Source organism: Phasianus colchicus, chromosome 1, assembly GCF_987193195.1.
Source record: "Phasianus colchicus chromosome 1, bPhaCol1.hap1.1, whole genome shotgun sequence".
Classification (NCBI taxonomy): Eukaryota; Metazoa; Chordata; class Aves; order Galliformes; family Phasianidae; genus Phasianus; species Phasianus colchicus.
Window position 1 is genome coordinate 176,218,476 of NC_143436.1, and position 13,166 is coordinate 176,231,641.

At 48.2% G+C, this 13,166-nt stretch overlaps 1 protein-coding gene and 2 non-coding genes across 3 annotated transcripts; 2 read left to right on the plus strand and 1 right to left on the minus strand.

Moving 5' to 3' along the window:
- Positions 1-281: 281 nt before the first annotated feature.
- Positions 282-12,212, minus strand: ALOX5AP (arachidonate 5-lipoxygenase activating protein). The gene is made up of 6 exons (XM_031615866.2): positions 11,610-12,212; positions 8,184-8,303; positions 3,684-3,783; positions 2,526-2,596; positions 1,874-1,955; positions 282-1,116 (listed from the first exon to the last, which is right to left on the minus strand). The coding sequence occupies exons 2-6, from the start codon at positions 8,251-8,253 to the stop codon at positions 954-956; spliced, it is 486 nt and encodes a 161-aa protein (XP_031471726.1). The 5' UTR covers positions 8,254-8,303; positions 11,610-12,212; the 3' UTR covers positions 282-953.
- TRNAN-GUU (transfer RNA asparagine (anticodon GUU)) lies at positions 11,009-11,082 on the plus strand. The gene has a single exon. It is a non-coding gene; the product is annotated as a tRNA-Asn (tRNA).
- Positions 11,284-11,356, plus strand: TRNAV-AAC (transfer RNA valine (anticodon AAC)). Its single transcript has one exon. It is a non-coding gene; the product is annotated as a tRNA-Val (tRNA).
- Positions 12,213-13,166: the final 954 nt, after the last annotated feature.

The following is a 13,166-nucleotide window of genomic DNA, read 5'->3' on the forward strand; positions in this document are numbered from 1 at the left end:
GTAATCGGATAGGTTTAAGAGCTTAAGCACTCTTATGGTAGCAATGCTTACAAAGGTTGCGCTGGGCTGTCTGCCCATCACAGCTTTCTTCTCTCATCAGGCTGCTCTTTGGTATGAACGTGCTGGGGCGTGTTGTTAGTGATGAAGGCTGCTAATTGAGCTTGCTAATAGGGAGAGAGCTGTTAAAAACATGTCCCTCAGAGCAGCTCCCACAGGTGGTGGGGCTGTGCTACTCACCTGCATCACATCAACGGTGTACAAAGAAGATGGGAGCAAATGGATTTCATCCTTTGAGGCTATTTTATTAAGCAAAGCAAAACAAAACCAATCTTGCTGTCAATTTACCAGATCCTCATTGATGTAAGGCCCCTTTCCACAGCTCTGGGAGGATAGCCAGGCTGAGGTATGGATGAGATCAGTGCTGGGAGCATTACACACATGAATATTGATCAAGGAAAACCAGACAGGGGCCAGCCTGCTGTCCTGCTCTCAATCACCAACAAATGCAAGGGAAAGGGTGGGAGAAGAGGCTACCCTGTTCATTTGCATAGGCAGATGGGTGAAAGCCTGCTTCAGGACGTGGTTGTGGCTGCACATCCTTCAGGAATGAAGCTCAGAGGGTCCTGGCTTTCATCATGAGCATTAAGGAAAATAGTTACAATGAAAGCATAAAATGTCCCTTACAGTCTGCAACTGGCTTTCAAAATGCAGTTTAATGAAAAAACTCTGATGAATTAACTGGAAGTTGTTACCGTTCCTTGAGCATGCTGAGTGCTCACAATAAATCTTTTTCCTGAAGGAAAAAGCAAGGTTAAATCAAGCTACAAAGCCCACTGAGCATTAGATTTACAGCAATTTGAAAGGGTTGTAGGTTTATTTCTTAAACAGCTGAATTATAGCTGCTTCTGGATATTGATATGTGAAGCAGGCTGACCCCTGGGCACTGTGAGGAGCTAGGGAATGAGAAGCAGTGGTGAGATGGCACTGGTTATTGTCTTTATGTGAATTTCGAAGTCACTTCCAAAGAAGTAGATGAGATAGTAGTTGAGTATACCAGCCACAGACATGAGGAACAGGAACAAAATGATACGCTTCCCAAACAAGTACCCGGGTGTGCTGGGGAGACAGGAAGAGAGGAAAGCAGTTTGTTATCGGGACCACTTTACCTAAGGAGCCCTCAGCCTCCAGGCTCTGGCTGAGATCAGCAGGTGCATTCTCCAGGGGTTGTCACAGAGGAGGGAATTCCTGCTCTTCTGCTTGGCCCGCTGCAAGCTTGTAGATGTCATTGGAAATTTTCTGAACAGTTTGGGCTTGGATATCTCTTCACCTCAGTACAGGGCTTTTCTCACCAAAGTGACTATTCAGAGTGACATGTACGTCTTTACAGCCACCAGCAACTGTAGGATAGTTTTGCTCCTCACATGAATAATTAGCTTTATTAATATCAGAGGAGGATGTTGTGCAAATACTAGCACAAACACACACATGCATGTGTTGATGCAGGTAGTGAGGGATGGGAGCATCTCCTGTGAGGAGGGGCTGAGAGATCTGGGACTGTTCAGCCTGGAACAGAGGTGCCCAGTTTGAGGACCAGAGGTCATGGGCACAAACTGGCATACAGGAGGTTCCCTATAACACCAGGAGCACTTCTGTGTGGGTTATGGACCACTGGCACAGGCTGCCCAGAATCTGTGGAGTCTCCTCCTTGGAGATCCTCCAAAGCCACCTGGATGTTGCTCTGGGCACCCTGCTCTGGATGTCCCTGCTAGAGCAGGGGTCAGGCCAGGAGTCCTCCGGAGGTCCCATCCCACCCCAGCTGTTCTGTGGTTCTGAAACACCCCAGGTTTTATGAAAAGGTTCTGCAAAGCCTTACCTCTGGGTCCTCTCCCCCAAGTAGCCCACAAAGTACTTCTGCCTCACAAACAAGTACATCAGGCCAGCAAAGGCGGCAGGTGCTGCACAAAGGGTAGAAGAACACATTACAAACATCAGCTTGGGTCCCTCACATGTATTGTACCCACTCTCCCTTTTCCAAGGACTTTTTGAGTGTATTTCTTCCCTCAGTCATGCAAAACATGCACCTGGTCCCACTGAAACTCAGAAAGGAGTGTACCAGATTTCCCCACACCTCTTCATCTGGTGATGAAACTTCCTTTTCAGAAAGAAGAGTACACAAGCCCTAGGAAAGCAGCAGTTATGCTCCTGACCTATCTTTATCCAATTGTATTGCCAGAATCCATTGAGAGGAACGCATAAATGCTCAGTGTATGTCATCAGCTATAGGTGGGTGACAATACCACTTTCACATGCCTGCCTTCCCTAGCCCCATAGAATCAGAATCATTTGAGTTGGGACAGGAACATCTAAAGCTAGATCAGGTTGCTCAGAGCCTGGTCCAGCCTGACCTTGAATGTCTCCATTCAGTGAAATCTTGCCCATGACTCCTTTAGGGGAATCGTCTGAAGTACTAAAGTGCTCTCCATCCCTCAGTTAAAGTCATGAAGGGGAGTGAAAACAAGTGTTACCTTGACTGCAGAGAAGCCCAGCGCACCAAAGCACGGCGAGAAACGTAGGGTACGTGTGCCCACAGTTTTGGCTAGGAAGGAATTTATGAGAGAGAAATCAGAATACAAGGAATATTGAAAGAAAATTAGTTTCTTTCATCCATGAGCAACTGTGGGGTGGATTTGGCCTGTGCAGGCTCCACAGCAGCCACATGCAGCCACAGGGATGCTGCGTGGGCAGCAGCCAGGGAAGCAACTCCTCATGTGCCTGTGCCCCAACATGATTGCTGCCTCGCCCAGGATTTGCCTACCTGCTGCCTCATGCAGAGAATGGGCTCTTTGTTCTGCCCGCTCAGGGAAAGAAACCACAAGCGAGCCCAGCAGCTGGGAAGTGCATTTGCTTCCTCTAGCATGTATAACAGAGCTGCACGCTTTGTCGGCTTAGGAAATCCTTGTGCTTAAGTCATATTAATCAAGCGATGAGCATTGAGAGCTGTGTGAAGCCAACAAAAGGAGAACTGCACAGCAAAAAGGAGTGTCTGAAAAGGTTAACCTGTCTCCTTACACATGCACAGGAATCATTTCTGACTCCCTCCTTCAGCCTGGAATGCACTTCCAGAGGGAGATGTGCTCTTGCAGAGGTCACACACCTGTGAAGGGCAGCATTTTGCTGTTCTCTGCCTTTTTGAGCGTATTGCCAGTACTTCACGGGTAATAAAAAATATTTTATGTTCTTTTCTCTTCTGGGTTGGAATTAATTTTCCCCTCTGCTCCCTCTGAAGGAATGTTGAAGGCAAGATGCAGTGAATGTGGTGGGGAAGCAGAGAGCCAGGACTTGTTCAGAGCTCTGTCACTACCTCTCAAGTCAGTGTTGCTTCCCCCTGGAGCTGCAGTGCATATGGGACAATGGCTGTGCCCATGTCACACTTCCAGTTTTAGGTGTGATTTGGAGAGTTGGATCCCAGATAGAGGACATAGAGAACATCAGGTCTGCACGTCCTGTGCTCAGCAGCAAATGCACTGGAGAACTACAGGTCTAACCTCTGCCACAGCGCACACAGCAATGGGATTGCAGAGGAAAGCCCTGGATCCCAACTTTGGACCCCTTAGGAGTTTGGATTAAGCTGTAAGGAACAGGGTGGTGAGCCCAGGCTTGCCCCACTGGCTCTTCCTACTCACTTGGCAGTGTAGACACGTTCAAAGGCAGAGGAGCCTGGCCGCTGGATTCCTTTGCCATTGCAGTGTTTACTCTCATGCTCCAATTTGCTAGCAAAAAAAGCTGTAAAAAACAAACAAAAAGCAACACAAGCTGTTTGATCTGAAATGTAATCTAGAATATTTCAGAAGTGCAAGCGTCCTTGTGTATGCATGGGCAGCAGCAGAATATGCAGATGTGTGGAGATGCAGGGTCGCCAGCATGCTCACTCTGTCAACATGGTGTAACGCAACCCTCCATGCAAGGGCATGACATGGTGTCACCCTGACATCCCCACACATCTGCATGTTGCTGTCAGCATCTCTCACCTCTTAGCATGGTTAAATCTCCCCCCTGCTGCAGACGTACAACCCAGTGCTGCGTATTTGTTCTCCAGGGGGAAAAACCTGCTGGTGAGATCTGCCAGAACTCATCCTCACTCTCTGACAGAGTGGGGAGAAAAGAGAATTTCTGCTCTTTCAGTGATACCCTTTTGCCAAAACAAGGACATTCAACAGGTTGTATTCATTTCCCAGAAAGACTCATTGCAAACCTAGTACTTATGACTGATGCTGTGTATCTATGGTTTGTTTCCTACTTTTAAGCAGTGGTATCATGTCAGGATGTTAGCTGCTGCAAAAACACAGCACCGCAAGATAATTATCGTATGCTTGACAAACACTTCTTGTCTAATTACACTAAAACAGAGACCATCAATCGTATGTCTAAATGCATCTGGCAGAGTTCTGACAGCCGACAAACTACAGGCATTGTATCATCATGCGCCCAATCTCAGTGCACCCAAATCATCCTATGGTTTGGAATATTAGTCCAAAGAAAACACATCAGGAGAAAAAAAAAAAAAGAAAAAAAAAAAAAGAGAGAGAAAAGAAAAAAAAAAAACACACAAAAACCCCATACATTATTCTAGCAATATGATAACTTGATAAACTGCCAGGCTTCATCCCTGGAATCTGAAGGCCCATAGCTGCCACCATCCAGCAGCTCAGCCACCAAGAGCTCCCAGTGTCCTCACCCATGTGCTGACCCAACCTTTGGGTTGTTAACGGAGGACCAGGTTGGCCAGCATGATGTTTTTGTCCAGTATAAAGCTCCTGTGATGGTAAACCGCTTCCTGTAGACCTTGGACTGGATGAGCTTACTGGGATACATAGCACATCCTTTCCTTTTAGCGTGCACATGAGATCCCTAAAAGATGGCACAGCCTTTGGAGAAAGACAATGGTAAGCTTTAAACATCTCCCTCTTGGGCAAAAATTTCTCCTCAGAAAGAGTGGAGAGGCACTGGCACAAGCTGCCCAGGAGGTGGTAGAGTTACAATCCCTGCAGGTGTTCAAGAACCATGTGGATGTGGCAGTGAGGAGCATGGTGGGGATGGGCTGAGAGTTGGACTAGATGATCTTATGGGTCTTCTCCACCCTTGATGATTCTAATGATTCTCTCTGCTATTGTAGGTTCTGCTACTTCCCAGGCGCAGGTGAGCTGCAGCAGAGAGTTCCATGATGCCAGAGCCATTGGGTTAAACCCAGCTGTGTCCAACATGGTGCTGGCCACAGGACCTTGGAGGAGCAGATGGTGACACTCCTGGCATATAGCCTCCAGGGTCATGGCTGGGTAGGCCCCAGGGGTTTCTGGATCTCCTGGGCAAGGACCTGGCCAAGAAAATCCAGGCATGAGCCATGGAAGCACTCATCATCTCTGCCATGACCTGTTGGATCCTTGGTCAAAGGGCTGGGTATTAGGGCAAAGTCAAAGATGGGTTTATCACGAACACCTGCATCATGGGTGAGAGCAGGCTTTGTTTCATCTTGTTTTGGGGACACTGAGCAGCGTTGGGGAGATAGGTGTTTTACTTACCTTACAATGAGTTACAAAGACAAACAGAGGAAAAGCACCTGCAGATGTCAGGCTACCAGCATGAGAAGAGCCTTCTCAAAGGGCAGCCCAGAAGGTACGTCCCCTTGAGCTGAAGCTCTGTGAAAGAGCAGAGCAGAGCTGGCAGGTCCCATCCAGTGGTGGCCCCTGCCATAGGTTTGGGCAGGCAGCACAGCAGTGTTGAGCTCCCATTAGGCTGACGCTGGGGAAAGGAGAGACTACTGTGTTAAGTAGCTTGCAACACTGCGGTTATATTTCTCTCTTTTCCTCCAAGCCTTGAGTCAAGGATGTGGTTTCACAACCTGGTGCAGATGGGTGAACTGAACAGGGAGTGAAAAGGAGGGGAGAGGGCCAAGAGTGGGCTCAGCTGCACCTGGGATCAATGCCCCATGGCTCCAAGGTTTCTTCAGCTGCTGTGACCTTGATCCATTGTGGTCTGGCACTCAGGAGTATGCAGCAAGGGCCTTGGGGAAATGATCCAAATGGAGATAATGCACTTTTGGTTTCAGGTCTATTTTCAGTGGGCCATTCCCATGAACTGGCTCCAGGTGTGGCCATGTAAGGGGGGAAATCTTGTTGTTTCTCAAGTCCACACAAACTGAACAGCATGCTGATACTCCAGCTGAGTGTGTGCTGGCAGTAATGTAGGGCTGCCCCTTCCATCCGCTTCACGTCATTTCCTCTGTCCTGATCTGCTCAGTTTGCCCTGAAGGCTGCTTGGTTGCAACACTGCAGTGATGCAAGAATAACACCAAAGCTCTGTGTGTGACTCAGCAGTGCCTGGTTGCTCAGTCACTCTGCAGGATGTGGAGATTCCCAGTACAAGTGAGATGATGTCAAATGGACAGGCAGCAATGCAGCTTGCATGCAGCTTTGGAATAGCAGTATTCACCAGAACTGCTTTATAATCTTACATCAGGTGCAGACAAACATACAAACCCAAATTTACATCATTACTAGCTCCAAGTACTTAAAGACAGTCAGCAGATGCCTCACTGAGCCATAGAAGGAGTTTAGTACTACTGTTATCCTTTGACAAGCATTTCTACTGCTCTAATTACTGTATACGTGACATACAATATGCATAATGTACAGTATGTGTGTCATGGAGATCTTTCCAGACAGAAAGCTTGGGAGAAAGAAATCAAGTGCTACAAGCTTTGAAATCATAGCTCAGGGCTGTGTGCCACCCTTATTCGTCACACAGAGCCCTCTGCAACATGGCTGGCCCACAGCAGTAGGGTCTGTGATTTCACAGAGAGATTTCCATGAAAGCAAAGCGCATGTCAGGCTGGAAGGCAAGTGCTTGAGTTTCAGAGTGTATTGGGTTTACATGGCTAGGTTTGGTAGCAGAGGGGCTGCAAGATGAGGCCCTGGGATGGAGCTGCAACCTGTGGAGAGCAGCCAGCAGTGGAACAGGTCCTGAAAGGTGGACCCCATGGCATGGAGCCATGTTGAAGCTGTGGTCGGAGAGCTGCAGCCTGTGGGAAGCCCACATGGAATTAAATTGGGAAGGATGGCATCCATAGGAGACATCCCATATGGAGTGGGGGCAGAAAGTGACCATGAAAGAGCAGCAGGTACAGGCATTATGGACTGACCACAGCCTCATTCCCTGTGCTAGTCAGGGGAGAAGGTAGAGGAGGGTAGAAGGAGGAAGATGTTTGTGCTCTGATCCCAGCACACCTTATGCTGCTTTACTACATGCTGTGCATTTCCCATTACAGAGGACTACGCTGAATAGCGCAGGATTTCACCCATCTTCACACTTTGCTGCTCTGTAGCTGAGCCCCCACCACTTCCCCTCCCTGCAGCACAACCCATTTCCAGGCATGAACAACGAGGTCTGCACTCACTGGGATTTCAAGCATTTCTGTCAGTCACTCACCAAGCTTCTTGAGCCTGGGTAACCACAGTGCATCCGGAGCAAAACCCACTCCCTTGTCTGGATGATGAGCAACATTTTCTGCTAGAATGGTTAAGTATGGTTGAAGAAGGTTGATCAAGTTAAAAACAGATTTGGGCAGAAGAGAAGATTGCAGTTTTATTTTAAAAGTTCCAAGGAACAGTATTGAGGATAGGAGTCTGAATAAGAGCAAGAAATGAAACTTCCCCATTGCAGAAAATGCTCAGCATTCTTGGGGCTGCAGATAATGCAAACTAGTCACGCTAGAGGACCTGGACAGCTAGGTGATCCCACATCACCGAAACACACTTCTTGGTGGTAGTGCCATTTTGCTGCCTTCACCTGCAGAGCTCCAGGCCCTTGCTGCTGCTCTGCAGCCCACAGGGATTCAGCCAAAGAGCAGCACTGGGGCTTTAGCCATGGTCCCCATTATCGGATCTAAGTGCACATTGTCCCCAGCAGCTCCAACACATCACCCCTTTCATTAGCTGGCATACATATGACTGGCTCACAGCAGGGCTGAGAAGCCATAGAAACACCAGCATGTCAGGCAGTGTGCTGAGAGCATTGCTGAAGCCAAATGCCTGCCTGGGATGCCTGCACATGCACACACTCACAGCCAGAGGTTATCTAACAAACACCGGACTGTTCTCCCCTCCCATGTACACGGATTTCTGCCTTACCGTTCTGGATGACGCTGATCAAGGTGACAATGGCGAGCAGGACGACGCTCCCCAGGGTCTCCTGATCCATTTTGTGAGCGGGCAGTGGGCAGATAGTGCAGCCGCGGCGGCAGCTCAGCCCTGTGAGTGCAGAAGGAGGAAGTGAGGGTCTGAGTTATCTCAGATCGTGAAACACTTCCTACAGCCCTGTGGGAGCACAGCAGCACCCCATGCTTGGGTGCCTGCCAGTACAGTACAGCTGCAGCATACAGCGTTCCTCATTGCATCCTCTTAGTTACAGGTGAAGCCCAGAGAAATATGAGACAACACTTCCCTCTGGAATATGGTGGCAGCTGCCAACACTCAGCTTTACAAGCTCAGCCTTTCAAATTGCAGTTTCCCTAATCTGAGCCCAATACAGATGAAAAGAGTTATTGTGGCATCTCCTACCCCAGCTTTGATCCCAGGGAAGAGGTGACAGGGGAGCACAAGATGCAGGAGGCTCATGGTGTCTTCTGTAAGACAGTGAGGCTCAGGCTGCCCAGAAAAGCTGTGGGTGCCCCATCCCTGAAGGTGCTCAAAGCCAGGCTGCATGGAACGCCGTGCAGTCTGAGCTGGTGGGAGCTGTCCCTGCCCACAGTGTAAGGTTGGAATAGAATGGGCTTTAAGGTCCCTTCCAACCATTCTATGATCTATGAGACTATGATTCTATCAGACAGCTGGAAAGCATCCTCATCAAAGCGTGCATGTCCTTCCAGGAAAAACACATCTGCTCCTTTTTGAGATGGGAAATTTACCTACAGCTGTGGCTTTACCCAACCTCACTATCATGCAAATTGTTATCACCTGAAGTAATTGATAAGGAGATCTATCAGGTAACTTGGGTACCAGCAAATGTACAGAAGCATGTCAGTGATCAGGAGGTGATGACTGTGGCCTGTGAGCAGTCAGAGGCTGTTTTCTGATGGAAAGCACAGCACAGACACTGCTGTGTGAGCAGCAACATCTGGCATAATTTGGGGCTGTGATTTTTTCTGAGAGTTAACTCTTGGTAAGTTTGTGCTCAAGGATGGCATTTAACATGAAGTTTGACATTACCATAATGCAAAAAATAAAATAAAATAGCAGGAGCCACTGGCTTTCCAACCTATGCAGCCCAGGCCTACGGCAGTTGGCTGCTGATGCCTTCTCTTTCCTCCCATCCCCCTCCCCCCAGCCCATTTCTCCCTCAATTTCATTGCTTTTCTTTGCCATTCTGCTCTCCCCAGGCCCCATCCAGCCCTGTCTGCCCCTGGCACCACTTAGCACTTGGGAGCTTCCTCCTGCAGCTCTGTGCTGACCAACACGCAATCCTCATTTCCCCTTCTCACTGTGCTTTGGTATTCCCTTCCTTCTCCTTCCCCCAACAAAAAGAAATCTCATTACATCAGCTCCAGGACTTCCTAAGCTGATTTCTTCATGCAAGAAGGAAAAGGCTGTGCTAGTGAGAATGTTTTTGGTATGACTGTCTGACAATGAGAGTTGCAGGAAGTTGCCTGCACTCATTGCAGCCCCCAACCCCAGGCAGGGGTGATGCTGTTTTTCCCCCACTGCTTCTGGATCCCCTCTGCTTGCTGCATCACTGCTGGAAACCCTCATCTTGCTGTGTGAGGAACATAAACCTGACATGCAGAGCCACAGAGCCTATGGAAACATGCAAAGCCAGCAAGTTTCTCCCATTGTGCTATGAGACCTTCAGCACATTAATCTCCTTCTCTGAAAATCTTCTGTAGAAATGCTCTCAGACGGAACAGGAAAGGACTGTGAGTGCAGACCTATAAATATCTTGTGGGATGTGCTTCTCCACTTTTGATATCTGTTCAGCTCTATGGCACAAAGGCTCCAGTGGAAGTGTCCAAACTAAATTCAACATGGGAAGTCCTATATACGAGTGTCACAGGACACAGGTTTTTTGATTGCTTAACTTATTTGAAGTGTAGACTCGTATAGACCCTCCATAGAATCATTACAGTTGGAAAAGGCCTCTAAGATCATCAAGTCCAACTGTCAGCCTATCACCACCATGCCCAGTAGCCACGTCCCTCAATGCCACATTTACACAGCTCTTGAACACCTCCAGGGATGGTGCCATCACCACCTCCCTGGACAGCTGTGCCAATACCTCACCACCCTTTCTGAGAGGAAATTTTTCAGGTCCAGCCTTGGTGCAACTTGAGGCTGTTCCCTCTCATCCCATAGCTGTTTCCTGAGAGAAGAGGCCCACCCCCACCTCGCCGCACCCTCTTTTCAGGCAGTTACACAGAGCAATAAGGTCTTCCCTGAAGCCTAATGGCTTTGGCAGGCTTCTTAAACACGTGAGAATGAATTTTGGCTCCTGTTCCTCGAGTCTCTTGTCCCAATTAGCCTTTTCATAGTAGAACTATAGGACGTTTGGATGCTTCAGCCATGCACTCAGTGATTGGCACATGCTAACTTTTGTCTTCCTCTCTCTTGGAGTACACTCATTGGTCTTTGCTGGGTCTTATGACCCGGAGAGGCTACCAGACTTCCACCTGCAGCTCCCTGCCCCTAGGCACAGCTGTAGGCTGTATTTTCTTCTGCTTGTCTGCTGTTTCCCTCTCTGTGTGTAGAAGGTTACAGAAACAATGGAGATTAAAAAAAAAAGAGAGACGGAGAGAGAGAGAGAATGAATATTCCTAAATTCTTCAGATTAAAAAAGCAAACCGGTATCTTTAGATTAAAAAAAAACAACAACAACAAAACATGAAACGTTTAGTTTATCAGCCACCCAGGAATATGGACGCCACAGTAATCAGGAGGACCTCGTCGAGCGGAACTTTCAGCGAGTCTCTGTGGCGCAATCGGTTAGCGCGTTCGGCTGTTAACCGAAAGGTTGGTGGTTCGAGCCCACCCAGGGACGGTGCCGCTATTTTATGTTTCTGCGCTTCTTTTCTTCCTTATACCAACCAGCTGCTGCCTGCAATTTGTGGCGTGGAAGCTCCCTGCGTTCGCCCCTCTAGATTTTGAAGAGTTGATGGGGCCGAAAGGATAAAGAAGAAAAGGCCACCGCTCGGTGGAGCTACACTGAAGCTGAGCTCCCGGAAAGTGTTGAACACGGGAAGTTTCCGTAGTGTAGTGGTTATCACGTTCGCCTAACACGCGAAAGGTCCCCGGTTCGAAACCGGGCGGAAACACCACTGTTTTCTTCCCCGCCCCTCTGGTTTTGCAAACGCTAATTTTCCCATTCTATAAAACCGCTGCTGCGAAAGCAAGTGCGGCGTGGTTTGCTGCTACAAGTTGGTTCACTCGGCACAAAATAATCTTTCCCCTCTCTACGTGAAAGGACAGACTACAGGAGCCTCCATTGAAACAGCTTCAGGGAAGGTGGGACAGCTTTGTAAAGGGTGCGAGGTTCCACCTCACTACCACTGCTTGCACCCAATATACCGTAGTTGCAAGGGGTGTTTGCTGGTCTGAGCCTGAGGACGGATCAAGGTTGAGTTGAAACTGAGCTACAGGCAGTCGGCAAGAACGTTTATGGCAGCATAAAGCATTTAGAACTCTCTTCTTCCCACCGTCCGAAGGAGGAGGGGGAAAGGGGTGGATTCCCACTAAAGCAGTTTCAAATGCTATCTCTGAAAACCCAACTTGTCACAGCTTTCTGCATTGCTTGCAGATCCTGCTCTGCTACAACAGAGCCAGCCCACATGTTGGTATTGCAGGGCCGTGCTGAATCACGTAATCACGTTAGCCTTTCCCCATGTCTTACATCTATACTTAGACTGTGTAAGCTCCTCTGCTCCCAGCTGGATCCTGGGGGATGTTGCAGCAGAGCACATGCTCAGGAGCTGTGCACAGGAGGCAAGTGCTCCAACTTCAAGGGCAGATTCACTGATGTAAACCAGCTCTGCAAAAGAAAGAGACAAAGCACAAGCGCTCTCCATCGACACGCTGTTGGGGGGAATAATTGTTTAAGCCAAAAAGCAATGCTGGATGAAGAATTAATGACAATAGCCAATTAAAAACATCAAGACCAAAATCAGGTTTGTAACCAACCTTCCAGTTCAGTGTCTACAGCAGTGGTCCCACAGGTATTCTGCCTGGTTGGGTGGGGGGAGGAGGGCAGAGGCTAAAAATCTGACAGAAAACTAAGACTTCATGATTTTTATTAATGATGCAAAGCTGAATGTCCAGCCCGCATTTTAAATCTACACTCAAACAAGAAACAACCACTGAATTCCAAACTCTTTCTTTGGTCAAGGAGTTTTCTTTTAACTACAGATGAATTCTCACTTGCATGGAATCAGCTGCAGTAAAATATTTATGGAAATAAACCAACAAAGTGCACAGCAACATCTTTCACTTTCAGGAAAAAAAAAAGAAGAAAAAAAAAAGAGAGAAGCAAAAACTTGCACCAGTAACATAGTTCCATATTTCAATTTCAAGTGCTATTTATTTGCCCCTGGAGCTTTTACACGTGTGTATACCCACACTGTACCCCACACAGCTGCACACCAAGGACTCTATTCATCAGTTTGCAGATGCTGGCAGTGGTGACCATTTTCTTCTGCCTAGGCACACATGCACAGCAGATGTGCCCCATATCCTCTTCCCTTGCTATTAACCTCATCACACTCCTTACATCAGGGCCGTCTCATCTCCTTTCACAACCTCCACCTCCTATATCCCACTGAAGAGGGGTCTTTTCCTCGTGTAGGCCCATACGCTATGTATCATGCCAACCTCAAGAGAACAGTTTCACCCATCCCTGAGGCTGTTATGCAGTCAGCAGGGAGGGATTTCTCACATCACAGCTGCAAGGAGCTGCAGCCCAGTGCACTGCAGATGGTCTCTATGCTGGAAGCAGTTCCCCACTGCTTAGGGAAACCCCTGCAGCAAGCAATTAGTGGTAATGACACACTGCTCTTCTGTGGTTTGCACAACCACTGGTTGGAAAACTCCCCAGGAAAATCCTATTACCCCCTCAAGGCTTGTTGATTATTT